At 39.7% G+C, this 18,624-nt stretch overlaps 1 protein-coding gene and 1 pseudogene across 10 annotated transcripts in view; one reads left to right on the forward strand and one right to left on the reverse strand.

The window, feature by feature from the left end:
* Positions 1–18,624, reverse strand: part of Shld2 (shieldin complex subunit 2) — a 74,730-nt gene that overhangs the window by 20,536 nt on the left and 35,570 nt on the right. For 2 of the 10 annotated variants that reach the window (XM_029468995.2, XM_029468996.2), the window contains 4 exons: positions 16,864–16,953; positions 14,303–14,368; positions 12,331–13,785; positions 4,144–4,251 (listed from right to left, as the gene is read on the reverse strand). In XM_029468995.2, coding sequence (XP_029324855.1) covers positions 4,144–4,251; positions 12,331–13,780 — 1,558 coding nt within the window. In that variant the 5' untranslated portion in view covers positions 13,781–13,785; positions 14,303–14,368; positions 16,864–16,953. Of the gene's footprint in view, positions 1–4,143; positions 4,252–12,330; positions 13,786–14,302; positions 14,369–14,936; positions 16,543–16,863; positions 16,954–17,761; positions 17,955–18,624 lie in introns of those variants that run through there. The other 8 variants (XM_021182276.3, XM_021182274.3, XM_021182277.3 and 5 more) reach the window with 8 other exon arrangements.
* Positions 7,577–7,997, forward strand: LOC147001668 (developmental pluripotency-associated protein 3 pseudogene; annotated as a pseudogene).

Raw genomic sequence — 18,624 nt, forward strand, 5'->3', positions numbered from 1 at the left:
TACTGACAGAACCAGGATCTGAGACAAACCTCAACCTAGCAAAAATTCTAGCAAATGTTCTAGCCTAGGCAAGAACAGCATGCATACCCTAACCCCAGAAGGATCACAGGAGGGGTAAGCAGGACCTGTGACCAAATCCAAAATGGCCTGCCCACTGACACCTCAGCCACACATAGCCAGGCTCCACTTGAACATTGAAAGCACTCCCTTTGAAAAACACAACAAATAAAAACAACAACAAAGCCAAGAAATGAAATAAACCCAGATGCAAAAATCCCAATGCAATAATAGAATTATATATACAAAACAATGCAGCATAACTCCTCCAAAAATCACCAATCCTTAAGTAATAGCCTCTAGGAGAGTAAACCAGATGAAATCCCAAAGAAGTCAAGAGTAAGTATGCTTAGAAAGTCAAAGAAGAAAATTCCTGAATGAATCCCAAAACAATTCAAATGAAAGAGAGAGACAGAGACAGAGACAGAGACGGGGAGACAGAGAGAGAACTGAATGAACTAAGGAACCTCATACTAGTTAGAAAAGAGGAATCCCATAAACGGAACTACTGAGAACTACTGAGGAAAAACAAACTGAAATACCAGAAATGAAAACACAGTAAGTTAAAACTCAGTGTAAGTCTCACCAGCAGAGAAGATCAAATAGAGGACCAAATAAGCTTAAAGGCAAAGAGGAAAAATTTGAATATTCCAAAGAAGACAAAGATTCATTAATAAGAAGGCAGGAATGGCCCTCTCAGGCCATCTGGGACTTTAAAAAGACCAAACCAGCCGGGCATGGTGGTGCGTGCGTTGAATCCCAGCGCTCGGGAGGCAGAGGCAGGAGGATTTCTGAGTTCAAGACCAGCCTGGTCTACAAAGTGAGTTCCAGGACAGCCAAGGCTACACAGAGAAACCCTGTCTCAAAAAATAAATAAATAAATAAATAAAATGAAATGAAATGAAAAGACCAAACCTAAGATTCATGGGCACTGGAAAAGAAAGCTTTCATTCTAAAGGCATAGAAAATATTTTCAACAAAATCGTAGAAAAAAATCGCTCAATTACAGGAAAAGATGTCAGTCCAAACACAAGAGGCATTTAGAACATTAAACAAGATCAGCAAAGAACTTCCCTCATCATATTATAATTAAATTACTGATATATGAAACAACAAAAATATATTGAAAGCAGCAAGAAAAAAGTACCAAATCACATATAAAGATGAGCCCATTGAAATAACTGCAGATTTCTCAACAAAAACTTCAAAAAAAAAAATTTAAAAGAAAATGATGCATTTCTATTTGCACAGATATATGTTGTAATGGAAGAAGGAAGAAAAACTTCCCATAATAAAGGCAGGCTAAAAGGAATTAATGACCACTGAGGCAGCTCTACAAAAGATACTTGAGGGAATTGTTTGGAGTAAAGAAAGAGTCATGCACCAATAAACCAGAGGAGAGAACAAAGGATGCTTGGTAAGAGTAAGCAGGGAAGAGTTAATGTGACTGAAGATACAGCATGCTCTATGTGACCTTGTTTACATACAGACCCAAGCTACTAAGGACACCAATTAGAACTTCTGTCTCTTTAATTATGTTTTGTATATTAGAATTGTCTTGTGCCATTAGGGAAATGACTTCTCAGGGAGTTTCTTAGAATTTATTACTCAGAACATCTCTTAGAATGGACTGAGCTTTTTAAAACTAGGATGACAGTAAAAGTGACATGGAAAAAGATAAATTGTGAAAGGTATTGTTGGTATGAATCCTATATTACTTGTTTCTGTGGTGTCAAGGATCAAATCCATGGTGATGCACATGCTATAAGCCAGTGCGCTGCCACAGCAGAGCTTGATTGTATTCATTTACTAAAATCTATTTTTGATAAACATAAAAATTATAGAAATTAATGTGATGCCATGTAATGCTTCAAACAATAAACATATCATAAAACCTTTAAAACAAGTTAGATACATCTCTCTATATATAAATTTTTTGTTTCTTTATGGTGAAAACATTTCAAATACTTAACTCTAGCTTTATTACAGCCACTCTACTGTGGAACAGACACCTCACACAATTTTTCTTACAAGTATTCTAAAATATGCCATTAAAGCTGTAATGTATTCCTACTAAGTAGGTGTATTTCTTTTACTTACTTTGAAGTGTTAGGGACCAACCCAGAGTCTCCAATTTTTGCTAAGTGTCATTGACTAAACTGGCCTCTATATATTCTTTTTTTTTTTTTTTTTTTTTTTTCGAGACAGGGTTTCTCTGTGTAGCCCCGGCTGTCCTGGAACTCACTTTGAAGACCAGGCTGGCCTCGAACTCAGAAATCCACCTGCCTCTGCCTCCCGAGTGCTGGGATTAAAGGTGTGCGCCACCACACCCGGCTGCCTCTATACATTCTATATCAGCTTCCCAAGTAGCTATGATTTCAAGCATGTGATACTCCACATGGTTTATTTATTCAGTTACTTATTTGTGTATTTTGAGGTGCTAAAGATCAAACACAAAGCCTTGCATAGACTAGGCAGGTCCTCTTAGTTGCTACACTCCAGCCTATGCAAAGTCTTTAAAGTAGTTTGGCCAGGTGGAAAACAGCTTAGTCATTTCTTTTTGTTGGTGGTGGGTGTGGGTGTGTGTGTGTGTGTGTGTGTGTGTGAGTGTGGTTGGTTGGTTTGTTCTGAGATATGGTTGCTCTGTGTAGCCCTGGCTATCCTGAAACTTGCTCTGTAGACCAGGCAGGCCTAGAACTCAGAGGTCCATCTGCCTCTGCCTCCAGAGTGCTGGGATTAAAGGTGTGCACCACCTTGTCCCGGCTGGTAATTTCTTATAAAACAATTTATGTATTTGGAATGCACCCTAGAAATCTGTGCCAAAGATCTTAACAAAAATCTATACTCTTGCCCCAGTACAGGAGAATGCCAGGGCCAGGAAGAGAGAGTGGGTGGGTTGGGGAGCAGGGTGGGGGGAGTGTAGAGGGGACTTTCGGGATAGCATTTCAAATGTAAATGAAGAAAATATCTAATAAAAAAATTGGTTTTTTTTTTAATCTATACTCTTAAAAACCTCAAAAGAGAAATAACTCAAATGTCCTTCAGCCAGTGTGTTGTGGATAGCCCTGGGGCTAATTACATTTGGTGTTAAATCTGTTCTCCTGTGAGGGGTTGTGAACAAGGAATGAGTCAGCACTCAGGTGATTTCCTGTAAACCTGCTTCCCACCTTAATTTGTAAAATAAAGGAGAGCTGATGGTTGGGCAGATGAAAGGGAAGGTGGAGCAGAAGGGAGGGAAAGGAAGCAGAAAATGGAAGAGGGAGAGGATGCAGAGGAGGATGAAGACAAAGATGAAGAAAAGTGGAGCAGAAGCACATGGCCTAGAGAAACCGCAAGTTCTAAGGGGTCTCATAGATGTGGAAGATGGTAGTGTAGTGGTAGATCTGCCCAATCTAGTTGCACGGCATGTAATCATATTAACGATGTCCTGTTTTCATTGCTGGGGCATATTTGAGAGTAGATTTACTGCAACAATAAATGTGATTTATAATATACAAGTTCATCTCTTTTTTTCTCCCTCTTTTCTCTTCTAGGCACACAGCTGCTGCCACCTGGGGCTAGGGCCCCCTGTTTAGCCCTAACACAGCCATCTTTTTAAGTTCTGTTTTCAATTTTTTTGAAAAATAGCACTGGGTGGGGGGGCCCTGTGTTCAATACTAATATTGCAAAATATAAAATAAAATAAATGAGTTCCAGTTTCAGCTTACAAATGAAAATAGCTGTTTAGAAAAAAAATTTTTTTTCTCAAATCTTTCCTAACATATTTGTTTGCAGACTTACAGTGGATTTACAATGAGGTAATATTACAGTGATCCCACAAGAAACCGAAGCTACAACAAAAATGTGTTAAATATACCTAACCTACCATCTGTCCCCACTTAGCAACACAGCACAGTGTGACATCTCAGAGATTCACCTTATAACCAGATGCTGACTGCAAGCCATGGCTCTCTGCCACTGGGAGCATCACTAATGGCAGAAAAGATCAAAATCCAAAGTGTGCTCATACTGGTTTTGTACTATCCTAAGGCCAAAAAGTCACAAATTAAAACATCATAAGTTCAGCATATTCAAAATATGTCTTACATTTTTCAGGCTGGACGTATGAATAACTTCCAAGATTTAGTAACTGACTGGTAAATGTTGATTGGAGCACTGTCTCACCAATCCACTGATCCTCATAAAGAACAACGTCTAAAAACAAAACAAATGAAATCTGGTCACACCATAAACTCCTTTAGACTGTGGTTAACTTGTTAAACACAGAGTAGCAATAGTAACCAATCACAGCAAGACATGATGCACACATCTCACATGCCAGGCAGCTAAAGTTGTTAGGCCGAAAGACCCACCCAAAGGCTCAAAACGATAAAACAGCAAGTTTAATTTCTGAACCTAGACCTTCGCCTTCTGAGGCATGAGCAAGCCAGGCTTCACCTAGTCTAGGGGAAGAGGAGGAAGCCACATTCACATTGCTTTCAGCTAAGCTTGCCCTTCGCACCCCAAACCCCACTACTTTTTCCCAACATGCAGCAGTAGGAATGATATCATACCAGCATTAGTGAGATACTGAAGCATCCCCCTTCTCTATCCAGAGGAAATCAAACCCAACACCATTAAAATCATGAATATGAAGAACTACATGGGTGGAACTTACAGCACATGAACATAGTGAAGCCTAGAAAATATGGACTACATGAACACTACTGAGAATTTGTGACAGCAAGTTATACACATGGCAACCAAAGGGGGAAAAAAAACTACATTCTTCCATTGGGTACCATCAATAACAGAATTGGCGTATGCAGTTTCAAAAGGTGCTGAACATGGAGAAGACCTGAATTCAGCACTATTGCATCGGGCCACAAGATAAGATCATTTATCCATGGCTGTACCAAAAGTAAAATATGGTAGAGATTCTTCATTAGTAGATTTGAGAATCTATAATAGGTGTGTTTATTGGGCCACTCAGTTTGGGCATACATCATTGTGGCCAATCTCAGCAAAAAGACCAAATGTCGATATGATGGGTCAGACTGAAGTAACCCGATTGACGTAAGGAGCCTATACACATTATACATTCAACTACATTGCTTTTAATGTTTTAGTTATATGATGATGACAAGTACCACTCAAACACTGCATTGAGTAGTACTACCAAGTATCACAGTCATTAGTCTTCTAGAAGCTGGAGTCAATACTGATGCCCAGATTATCAAGAGTGGGTCAGCACTGGATATGCCTAAGACGAAAAGCATGTGGATGATTGCTCAATCATAAGCAATGCAAGCAAAGTATACAACACATTTTTCCTTAGAAAGCTCAAAGTTAGTAAGGAATTTTGTCAGAAAAATAAGGCTAGGGTCCTCTTTCCTAGTTATTTGGGGGTTGGACTTACAGGACGCCTAAATACTGATTCTTGTCTCACTCACTAAAGAGCTACTGCATGGTGGGTTTGAGTTACAACTTTTTTCAGTCTTTTTGGATCTCTCAGTGTATTGTGCTTTGGAATATACTTGGCAACCATTTTCTAAATGTGACATATTGTTCTGTTTAGAGAATGTCAACTGTTTGTTTGTTTGTTTGTTTGTTTCAAGACAGGGTTTCTCTGTATAGCCGTGGCTGTCCTGGAACTCACTCTGTAGAAATGTCAACTTTTTATTCATCTTCTATTCCTTGCCAATAGTGGTACACTATTCTACAATTCTGTAAAATTTTGCAAATCTGATCCAGGGATTATTAAAGCTAAAGAAGAACAAAAGAAAAAGACAAGAGCTGAACTACAGAGGCAAGATGTCTGGATTCCAGCATATTCTGCAGTGCCTGTCTGACTCAGACACCAATGAGCTACAGTGCGGTGCGTCCAACTGCTGAAGAACGAGAAGCCTGATGCTCACTGCTCGTGGAGGGTAAGTGTGGAGGTGCAGGCAACTCCAGACATGTTGCTCCTGCTTGCAATGCTCTGCGACATGACTTAGGGTTGTATGTCTTACTGAGGTTTGTCTTGCATTTGTTTCCCATTGCTGTGATGAAGACCAAGACTAAGAGCCACCTAGAGGAAGGGTTTATTTCATCTTACGGTTCCCAGTTTTGCACTGAGGAAAGTCAGTGCAGAAACTCAGTGCAGAAACCTGGGAGCAGGAACTGAAGCAGAAACCATGGAGGAATGCTGCATAATGGCTTGCTCTCTGGAGCTTCCTCTCCAATGCTTTACCATCCAGGACCACCTGCTCAGGTATGGCACCCACAACAGCCTGGGCCCTACCATGTCAATCATCAATCAAAAAAAAGTCCTAGCCGGGCGTGGTGTCGCACGCCTTTAATCCCAGCACTCCGGAGGCAGAGGCAGGCGGATTTCTGAGTTCGAGGCCAGCCTGGTCTACAGAGTGAGTGCCAGGACAGCCAGGGCTACACAGAGAAACCCTGTCTCGAAAAACCAAAAAAAAAAAAGAAAAAAGAAAAAGTCCTTCCAGGTTTATCTACAGGCCAATCTGGTGGGGGCATTTTCTCAACTAAGTTTCCCTCTTCTCTAATGACTCTACCTTGTATTGAGTTGACAAAAATACTTACCAATGAGGATTTCACTGTGAAACAAGTTACATCATGGATAGATTTTAGATATATAATATTCAAACTATCACATTATTACATGTTCACTATATCTATTTGAGACATGGTCTCACTATGTTGTTCTGACTGTCCTGTAACTTACTATATAGGCCAGGCTGGTCTTGAACTCAGAGATTTACCTGCCTCTGCCTCCTGAGTGCTATGAGTGCTAGGATCAAGCACATGTGTGCTACAATGACCAGCTGTATTTCCAAGAGCTTTTCTTTTTCTTTTTCTTTTTCTTTTGTTTTGTTTTGTTTTTTTTCGAGACAGGGTTTCTCTGTATAGCCCTGGCTGTCCTGGAACTCACTTTGTAGACCAGGCTGGCCTCGAACTCAGAAATCCGCCTGCTTCTGCTCCCGAGTGCTGGGATTAAAGGTGTGTGCCACCACACCCGGCTCCCAAATGCTTTTCATTTCACGTTGGTGGATGTATTATTCCTCTGTCAGATATACCAAATACCATGTTCAAGTATTACTACAAATGAAAGAATGATGGGCTAGGGATGTAACTTAATAGTAGATATTTGCCTATCATGGTGTGACCCTAAGTTCTTAGGGTGACAATGAAACTAAATGGCTTCACCAGGCATGGTGTATTCCTGCAATCCTATTACTAAGGAATCAGAAGCAGGACAGCTGCCATGAGTTTGAGGCCAACTTAGGCTATAGAGTAAGACTGCCTCAAAAAATAAAAGGGGGAAAAATAAATGGATGGATGGATGCTCGAAGACATGGGCTTTTAACAGATATAACTTAGCGTTATAGCCATCTTAGACAAGTGCACTGCTACTAAGCAGTATTAAGATTAGAGGCGGCGACTCACTTCACCTCTGCTACTTGGGTCTAGGTCTTTTCAAAGACTACGCAATCTTGTTCAGAGCCAGTTTTTGAGGCTTCTGCCCAGTGCCATGGAGGAGCCATCAGAGAAAGTCGGCCCAGTTGAGAACCCAGACACTCCTCAGAGGAAAGATGAAGAGGATGCACCCAGTGACTCGGAAGTCCTACAAGCAGAAACACTAGAAGAGGTCATGAAAAAGCTAACCCAGGTTCACCCCAGGTCACCGGATTGAGAGCAGACCTGTGGATAACAGAAGTGAAAGAATCTTGAGGGAGGTTCAAAGCGCCTTTCCCAGAAGGGTCCACACATTGTTGTCAGTGCTGCAAGATCCTATAGCAAGGATGAGAAGATTTGTTGGGATTGAGCAGAGAGAGAAAAGGCTTGAAGGAAATGAGTATAAAGAGGACAGTGAGCCATTCAGATGTCTCTGCACTTTCTGCCATTATCAAAGATGGGATCCTTCTGAGAATGCTAAAATCGGGAAGAATTAAGACAGTCAGTTTAAATTGTACACTGTCTTTGCTATTAAAGATGCCACACAGCAGATGTAAAAGTTGTTTTTTGTTTGTTTTTCAAGATTAAACTTCCTGGTGCTGGAGAATCTTCTAACCTGCTAACCTTTAAATTATATAGGATGTGTGATGTTTGGCTTCATGTGAGTGACTTAAATTACCCAAAGAAGCAAGAACGAGTCAAAGTATTCTTAGAACTTTAGAAGCCTCAAGGCGGGGCTGAGAAATAATGTAAATAGAACTAGGAGTGGTTTGGTTTAGAAAGTAATTGAAATAGATCTTTGGATTTTTTTAGTTTGCAGAAATTTGTAATAAAGGCAATTTTGTTATTGAGGGGAAAAATAAAGATGGGGGGGGGGGGCAGGAAGATTAGCGATTCCAAAGCAGTGTTGCCTCAAACAGTAATTATAGTGTGTCAGCCCCTTGTACTACGAATATACATGCATATATGGCAGTCTTTACATTTATCCCATTATTTTTTTCCCTAAGCAGCATGCTAATCATATTCTGTAGATGTTGAAAGTAAAATATGGGGGCTGGAGAGAATGGCTCAGCAGTTAAGAGCACTGACTGTTCTTCCAAAGGTTCTGAGTTCAAATCCCAGCAACCACATTGTGGCTCACAATCATCTGTAATGAGATCTGATGCCCTCTTCTGGAGTGTCTGAAGACAGCTACAGTGTACTTACATATAATAAAAAATAAATCTTAAAAAAAAAAAGAAGAACGTGAAATACTTTAGAGTTAAGAAACATCAAATGGAAAAGAGAAAGCTGGGGCTAGAGAGATGGCTCAGTGGTTAAGAGCACTGATTGCTCTTCCAGAGGTCCTGAGTTCAATTCCCAGCAACCACATGGTTGCTCACAACCATCTGTAATGGGATCTGATGCCCTCTTCTGGTGTGTCTGAAGACAGCTACAGTGTATTCATAAATAGAATAAATAAATAAAAAGAAAAAAAAGGAAAAGAAAAAGCTATAGAGAAAAAACATTTAGTGGGAATTAACATACTCAACAGTTAAAAAAAACTGGGGTGGGAGTTCTGAGAGGGGCTGGAAAGAAGTTATGAAGGCAGATATGATAGAAATATACTGTATACATGTATAAACTTTTCAAACAACTCATGGGTAAGATATAATTGTTGTGTAAAAGTATTACAAGTAGTATACTAATTAACACTAATATTCAGTGGCTCCCTACTATCTAACCAGAAAGAGCTAGCACAGCTTTCAAAAACTGTCATTAAAAGGCATGTGACTCCTAATGTGTGAGGCCCTGGGTTCAGTCCCCAACAACATCAAAAAAACAAAACAAAACACCAGACTTCTCACGATGTGATGCTCAGAATACCTGCTGTTCAGAAGACAAGAATATCTGAGAAATTTCAAGAAAACTTTAAACTCTATATTGGAGTCATGAGACATTGGGTGATAGGGAAAGGCAAAATGGTGGCCCAGGCCTTGCCTCCTGGTTCTTTTATCCATTCACTTCTAGGGTCCAGCTTTTAGCTCCTTTAATTCCATCTAAATACTAGGACTCTCCAAGGTTAAGTCCTAGGCCCTCTTCTTTTTAACTCTTAGTATTGAATACTCACAGACAATTCACACTTCTAATACCTTCTGCTGCTAAAAGTCTACCATGCTCTACATAGAGGATGTTCTACAACTTACCTCTTACACAGAAAATCTCAGTTCTGAGATCTCTATCAATAGGTAGAATGAGCTATTAAAGGTAGAAATATAATAATGCACAGTTGAATGCTATCAATTAAAAATGAATGTCACTCATAAATTTCTATGTGAATATAATTCACTGCTAAAGATATGACAATATAAAAGTATAGCTTTTTTTTCCTCACAAATTTCCCATTTGTTCCACAAGAAGAAAACAACAAACAAACTAGATGTTTTCTTTTCTTTGTTTGTCTGGTTTGGGGTTTTTGTTGTTTGCGGGACAGTATTTGTTTTGTTTTGTTTTGTTTTGTTTTGTTTTGTTTTGTTTTTGAGACAGGGTGTAGCTCTGGCTGTAGCTCTGGCTGTCCTGGAACTCACTCTGTAGATCCAGAACTCACACAGAAATCAACCTGCTTCTATCTCCTGAGTGCTGGGATTAAAGGCATGTGCCACTACACACAGACTTCGATATTTTTGTTGTTGTTGTTTGTTTTTTCTTTTTTTTCTTTTTTCTTTTTAGATTTTATTTATTTATTACATGTAAGTACACTGTAGCTGTCTTCACACACTCCAGAAGAGGGCGCCAGATCTCGTTACGGATGGTTGTGAGCCACCATGTGGTTGCTGGGATTTGAACTCTGGACCTTCGGAAGAGCAGTCGGGTGCTCTTACCCACTGAGCCATCTCACCAGCCCCCTTGTTTTTTCAAAGAAATAATACAGCACCAACAAAGATACCTTTTTAAAGGCATTCATAAAAGTAATTTAATTGTCTTATAGTAGAAAAATGGGTAAATAAATTCCAGCAGTCACTTGATCTTACCTAGTTGTAAACAACTGTAGGGATGTTAGGAAAAACCAGAGAGGTAGCAGGACTTTTTCTATGTGCCTAGAAAAGGCCTCCAAGAAGATCACAAACAAACTAGACATTTTTTTTTTTTTCCTGTTTATGTTTGTCTGGTCAGTTGGTTGGTTTGGGGTTTTTGTTGTTGGGGGAGGGTTGTTTGTTTTGTTTCAATCATGGTGAATGATCTTGAGGTAGAATGTCCTTAACTGAAAGTGACTACAGTACGGGTCGATTCACCTCTTTACTGTTGGGAAACTTCTTTGATACTCCAAAAATAGTCTTAGCTCTGGGGAATAAGTTCACATTAAATGGGTTAATATGACAAGAAAACCAGAACTTTTATTCTTATTTACAGTGAGAGAGGTATTATTTGGCAAAGAAACAGTATTTACAGTATGTTCTCATCTTGTAAATAGATCTATAGTTGGGAAGCCATATCACAAGCAAAGAGGAATTCTGAAAGTACTAAGTCAGAGTATGAGTTAGATAAACTACCTCTCCAACAATAATAGAACAACATATAAAAAGTGCTTTGTTAAGTCTGTTTGTTATAATCTTGCACTTACACTCCATAAAGATTGTTCCTAACCATCCAAAGAGAACGCACCAAGACACATTAATTAAAGGAATCATCTCCCTGCAAACAACTTAATATTGTATGAACCGCAATTTTCATTTTCTCAGCTGAGGCTAACAAAGCCTAGCTCCATCACATCCTTTCTTAGCTAAGTTAGTAAGATTAACTAACTTCTTCTAGCTTTACTAACACTGTATTGGTTTTATTTTATATTTTGTTTGCATGAGACAGGGTCTCGTGTAGCTAAGCTAGCCTCAAACTTCTATATAGCTGATGCTGGCCTTCAACTCCAGAACCTCTTGGCCCTGCCTCTGAAGTGCTGGGATTACAGGCCTGAGCCATGCTACTGTATTGATTCTAAATTAACTAAGAACAAGTAAAAAAATATTAAAGATTTTAGTCCAGTGTTGTGGGACGTGTATATAAATCACAGCAAAGGGAGGCTGAAGCAGAACTGATTTCCCCCACATACTAGGATCCAGTCTTAAAACACAGCTGGGTGTGGTGGCGCAAGCCTTTAATCCCAGCACTTGGGAGGCAGAGGCAGGTGGATTTCTGAGTTCGAGGCCAGCCTGGTCTACAGAGTGAGTTCCAGGACAGCCAGGGCTACACAGAGAAACCCTGTCTCAAAAACAAAAAAAAAAAAAAAAGAAAGAAAGAAAGAGAGAGAGAGAAAGAGAGAGAGAGAGAGAAAGAAAAGACAAGAAGAAAAGAAAAGAAAAGAAAAGAAAAGAAAAGAAAAGAAAAGAAAAGAAAAGAAAAGGAGAAGAGAAGACTGCAAGGCTGTCCTCAGCTGAGTAAAATACCAAACAACAAATTAAACATCCGCATCTTGAGTCCGTTCCTTCAGGAATAGTTTAACGTACACAGCACTACTGGAGTGAAGTAGCAGAGATGTTGCCCTTTCCTAATAACACTGCTAGTAAAGTAAGAGAGTTAATCAGACACAAACACAGCTGTAAGGTAGCATAAAGGGGCCCAGTGATAGAACTTCACTGACACACGATGGATGATTACTACCAACTAGGGCAGGCTTCTTAGAGGAGAAAATGAATGGGAAGGCATCACAGAACAAAGAGGGGCCCTAAAGCCCGAGGAAGCACGACACACATGCTACAACAGGTCAGTCACACCCAGGGAAGATAAGTGGCAAAGGAAATCATAAGCAGAAGACACAGCTTTATAAAACAGGCTATCACTATACCTCAATGGCCTTACCTGTAAGTAAAATTATATCGCCAAGAAACACTGTAAGTGCCCCAAACGCTGCAGTCCTCCACAGAACAACCCTCTTCTTAATTTCTGACTGATCAATAACTACAATCGTTGCTAATGGCACTTTAGAACCAGAATTTGGTCCAGATTTTATAGTTATTTCCTTCACATGACATGGGGTTAGCACCATGACTAAGCAGTTATACTTCTGATTTTTAGAATCACAATTTTTTATTAATGATATTTTTTTACTGTCCTTAAATTCAGACATGACCCTCTGGGGCACTGCTTCGGCTGCCTCTCTTATATTAGAGTCCATCCTCGGCTTCTTGGACACCTGATGGACTTCAGAAAGAGCTTTAGAATGGTGGGAATTATCTTTAGAGCACCAGCTCCTGTTAGCAGTACTTTGATGGGAGCTACACAACTCATTTGGTGGCAGGTTTTCTTCATTACTGAAAAGTTCTTGAGAGCTTGGATTTTCAAGATTGTTCCCAGTGTTTGTGTGACTGTGACTGCTTTCTGGTTCAGGACAAACAGGACTAAAAAGTTCCAGGGAATACACTTGGCTTTGCTCATTTTCAGATTCTTCTTCGAAATCTCCACCAGGCTTACTAAAATCCCCTTCAGTTTGTCTGACTCCCTGACTTCCTGTCGGTTCTGCCTCCATGTTTACAGTCCTCTTATTTATACAGTCCTGACCTTTATCATTCCCTTGAGCTAGAAAAGCACGTTGGCTGGAGGTCAATACGTTGAGAAATTCAGCGTCAGTAGACAGTCTCTGGTCTGAGGCCTTCCTGACTGCTCCCTCAGATTGTGGCTCACACCATGTGTCAGAGGAGCAGCTCTCCTGACTCTGTCTTTCATGATGTCCTGTCGGCTCTGGCTTTGTCCCTGTACTCATCTGTTCAGTACAACAGCCCAGATCTAGTTTAGCTGCACACTTAAGGTCTAACACAAACAAATCTCTTTGGAAATTCCGAACGCAGGGATCTGACTGATTTTTAGACTGCTCATCTGTAATTTTCTTATTTTTACATTGAAGCTTTTGATATTTTTCTTCTTCAGGTAAATGCTGAGCTCCGTCCCCAAGCCCACACATTTGTCCACTAGTCATATCACTCAGGATAACCTGGGATTTCACACTCTGTGCTTCGGAAGCAGAATGTTTAAAGTCGTCTTCCACCTGAGCAGACCTCCTCACCGAAGTCGTCAAAAGGTCACCACTAAGAAGACCTGGAGGGCCAAGACCTTCAGGGACTTGACAATCTTCCAGATTTTTAAACTCCTGATCTCCAGTCTTCAGATACAAGGAATGCTGTTTATAGAAGAGTCGGACTTTTTCCCAAGCGTTGGCAGTGGACATTAAGGAAGCTGTTCCCTGTGATACTGTCATTTTCAGTGGAGCAACTGGAGCACCCCAAAAAATGTGAACTTGTGATCCTCGACTCATAATTTCTGATAAAAATAAAATTTCAAAATTAATGTATTAGTATATTCTCATATCTGCTAAAAACAAACTATTGATCACAAACATGCAGGTTGGTTATTCAACTATACAATTAATAAATAAGAAACTATAAGAAAATCAAATTAGTCACAAGAAAGTCTTCAGTTAAAGGCTGAGAAAAGGGTCAGTGAGGTGGCTCAGTAGGCAACGGCGCTTGACAGACAACCTGAGTTCAGTTCTGAAACCAGGACAGAAGGAGGGGAGTGACTCAAAGTCACCCTCTGACCTGTACACATGCCACAGCACACCACGGCCCACACTACCACATACAGCACACACACACACACAATAATGATAATACATTTAAAACTTAATTTTAATTTTAAAATACTCAGAGAAACAACGTAAGCATGAAACAAGCACATCTTTAGATCAATGTTCATTTCCCATGCTGTAAGTCCTGCCCTGTATAAAGAATAATTTAGTTTTAAAGAATAGGCATTATTTATTATTGTATTATATTACCTTTAAATAGCCATAGATTCTCTCCTCCTCTGAACTCAATTTCAAAACCAACATACAAGGCTCAAACTAAAAGGAAAGAACATGGGATTTGTTTGTTTGTTTGTTAAGTGAGGCTCTCTGTAAAATGTACAAGCACTTCAGTGTAATAATTGAAAATCACTGTTTCTATAGTTTCATTTTTTTCTTTATTTTCTTTATTCTATAGTTTTCATTTTATTCTTTATCTTATGAGTCAAGGCTGGCCCTGAGCTTACTACACATCCAAGATGTCCTAGAATCCTGAATCCTACCCTTCCCTCCAGCTCCCAGAGGCTGGGTTTACAAGGATACACTACTATTACTATGGCCAGCTCTATCTTTCTATGATACAAACAATTTTTCCTTTTTCTTATTCCGCCCTGCCTCATTCATTCGTTCATTCATTTCTTCCTCTCCCCTTCCCTCCCTCTCTTCTTTCTTTTTTTCTTTTTCCTATGGCACTCAAGATCAAACTCAAAGAGTTGTTCATGGAATATATAAACACATAAAAATAAGCTCATCATTTAAACTGTTTCTCCATTAACTATGGCACCTGGTATAAGTAAATCAATCCTATTGACTGGTAAAGAATCAAACAGATTGAAACATTACTTACTCTGACTACAAACTGGGCTGTGGCTGGAGGCTGAAAAGTGGTCTTGTTTTAAATCCATTACCATTAATTCCTAGCAATCCTGATCCCACTTAGGAGGCAGAGGCAGGCAAATATTTGAGTTCAAGGTCAGCCAAAGTGAGTTCCAGGACAGCCAAAGTTACACAGAGAAGCCCTGTCTCAAAAAACAAAAACAAAACAAAAAACCCACCCCAAAAAAGGACCATTTTGTCTATGGCATGAATGTATAAAGTTTTAAAAGCAAGGGGCTAGGGAGCTGCTTAGTCACTAAAGTTCCTGCCATGCAAGTATGAGGGCCTGAGCTGAGTCCCTGGCACCCATGGGCTAGAGAGATGCCTCAGCAGCTGGCATCCTGAGCTTGATCCTTGAGCCAATGTGTGGTAGTGTAAATGAGAAATGTCCTCCAAAGGCTACAGTTTTGAGCTCCTGTCCCCAGTCCATGGTGCTATTTGGGGCAATAAAACCTTGCTGGAAGAAGTGCTTTGAGAGTTTATAGCTATTTACTGTTCAGGAGCTGCTTATGCTTAGCACTTGTAGTTTAAGATGTGATCCTCCAATTCCCGAGGCCACACCTCTCCCAGACCATAAGACCAAATAAACTCTTCCTTTTATAAGCTGCCTTAGTCACGGTGGTTTATCTACAGCCACAGACAAGTTACTAACACAGCATGTGGAGGTGAAAGGAAAGAAATGACTGCAAAGTCGTCCTCTGGCCTCCACACAGGTGCCACGAAGGCACCCCCTCCCCATCCACACATGCATGCAAGAAATGTCTTTTTTAAAAATCTGAAGAGTGACTTCTGACTTACACACACACACACACACACACAGGCACATGTGTGCATTCATACACATACACATAAACACACAAAGTAAAACAACAAAGGTTGAAGCTGACCTTGGCAAGCAGTAATGGGACTGTGGTAAGGATACTCAGAAGGCAACAACTATATTGGTGAAGTTTCATTTTTAAGAGCTGGATATGGTTACAGGCATATTTGTTAAAATGTTCAAAAGCATTTAAAATTTAAAATACAGAAAAGAAAAGCATCAAGGATCAGGATTGCCTAGGTATACTAGCGTACATTTATAATCCAGTATTTAGGAAGCAAAAACAGCAAGGCTCATAAGTTTGAAGCCAGCCTGGGAATACAAAGCTAGACTCTGTCTCAAAGTGATCATAAAAGGCCTATATAGGATTGCTTTAAATACTTCTATGTTCAATTTTTATGATATCTGATTAATATGTATTATTTTCATAAAGCCAGTTCTTTTTTACTTGGTCATTCAGGCATTTCTTTCACAGTCTTCAAACAGAATATAGAGCAATTGTTCTATTGCTGATATTTACTAGGTGAGAACAGTGATAGCAGCTACTAAAATTTATCAGCTAAGGGCCTGGAGAGACGGCTCAGTGGTTAACAGTGCATAGTGCTCTTCCAGGGGAACCAAGCTTGGTTCCCAGCACCGATATCAGCGAGTTCACCACGTGCTAACTCCATAGGATCCTCCTAGGAATCCCATACCTTCTGGTGCATACACATACATGTACACTCACACACATACACACATACAAATAAAAATAAAAATTAATTTTTTTAAAAATGTGTTTAAGAAAAGTATTAGGGCTTAAAATAAATATACTACAACTTTCAAATAGCTAAAATGTATAGCAATAAAGTACTATAGAAACAAAGTTATAGCAATTTTAGGTATCATATCATAACTCATTGGAAACCAGAGAACTAAGCATTCTTATCACAACCACAAAGCCTACCTTCATTTAACCCTCATGAAAATAATCAAGTTTTTAAATTTTATATGTCATTATTAGATTCACCACAAGGAGGCTCCAAATAGCACTGCAAAAACCTTCAAAATGCTATCAAGAGGGAAAGAGAATACTTACATAGCAAATCAAGGCATAAAAGTAACCCACTCTCCTCTCATGGACCTTGGGGTATTCGTCTCTAATGGTTTCTTCCCCTTAGCCTAGAACCTGTTAAAGGAAAAAGCAAAGTTCTACATTGCTTCTTTGTCCCCTTCCTTCAGCCCACTTAAATTTGTCCTATTTCAACAATTTTGCCACAACACCTTCAATATGGAGAACCTTCCAACAGACGCATCCATCAAACGTCAATTTTCAGTCCTCACCTTATTGCCATTTGTAACTGTTTATCAACCCTTTCCTCAAACAGTCTACATTTTTAATTCTGTGAGATCACCAAAATAAAATTATTTGGGTTTTTTTTTTAAGATTTATTTATTTATTATATGTAAGTACACTGTAGCTGTCTTCAGACACACCAGAAGAGGGTGTCAGATCTCATTACGGATGGTTGTGAGCCACCATGTGGTTGCTGGGATTTGAACTCAGGACCTTCAGAAGAGCAGTCAGTGCTCTTAACCGCTGAGCCATCTCTCCAGCCCCTATTTGGGGTTTTAAAAGATAGATATGTATTAATTTATTTAATAATCAAAATAACTTGTCAGGCATTATGCTAGGAATGGAAAAATCAACAATAATAAGGGAAATGAAGGCGTTTACAGTATAATGGGAAAGATAAAGTGATGATCATCAAAGAGAGATGAGAAATGCTGCAGAATTCAAAGCAGGTGTCAGCAGAAAGGAGGCGTGTAAGTCAGTGCAATGAGCAAGGACCTGCCTGGCACCTGCATCTTTCCTACGCTCTTAGGAATAAGATTAGTTATAACGCTGAATAATGTTTAGGGGAAAGGTGAAGTACAGCCCAGAATCATCCCCACTCCCCAACACAGGCCCCAGAAAGCCGTCCTGGTTGGCTTACCTAAGGGCCATGCTGGCTGTAAGATGCACGCGTACATCTCCAAGATATACAGAAAGAATGTAAAACACTCCCCTGTTCTGTGTCCTCACTTAGCATTTTCTCAGTATCTTGAAATCTGACACTCACTTCTATCTCTATTAAGACAATAACAAAGTCCAAATTGCCAAATGGGCACTCACAGTACTCTCACTGAGACACTCTGTTCCTAGTTTCAGGACACTGCTCTTTCCCAATGAGCTCCTCCACTGATCTGATTTTATTTTTCCATTCTGCTGTTTCTTGGGCTGTCTTGTTACTTCACACCACTATAGAGAACTGAATCCAAGCCTATTCATTTCATTCCCACGTACCGTTATATATTCAATTATGCCTTACAAGTTTGTAAGCTTTCTTCAACTTCAGACCTATTCATATTTGTAGCATTACTACACTTGATAGTATCACAGAAGAATCCAAGATAAAAATTCAAAGATCCTCTTCCTTTCTACTCAGGGGTAGATGCTGGTACTCAACTGAGTGACACAATCACTCTTGACACTTCAGAGGCAGCCCCCAGATCCAGAAATGAATCCAACCAATGAAAAAGACATGGTTACTTACCTATGACAGCCATTTCACTATGCCTTCATTTATTTATCTCAACAAGCAGCTTAAGTGTGGGACTTGCACTCTTTAGGAATTAGTTAGAAAATGGCCTTGACTGTGTAAAACTGATAAATTATAACAGGGCAATTAGATACATACAGGTACATACTGCACAAGCCTGATGAAGGCCTGAATTCAATCTCTGGACCTCACAATGGAAGGAAAGAATCTACTTTTGAAAGCTGTCCTTTGACCTCCATATGCCAAAGAATACATTT

The sequence above is a fragment of the Mus caroli genome, unplaced genomic scaffold (genome assembly GCF_978045245.1).
Source record: "Mus caroli unplaced genomic scaffold, Mus_caroli_1 scaffold_12, whole genome shotgun sequence".
Classification (NCBI taxonomy): Eukaryota; Metazoa; Chordata; class Mammalia; order Rodentia; family Muridae; genus Mus; species Mus caroli.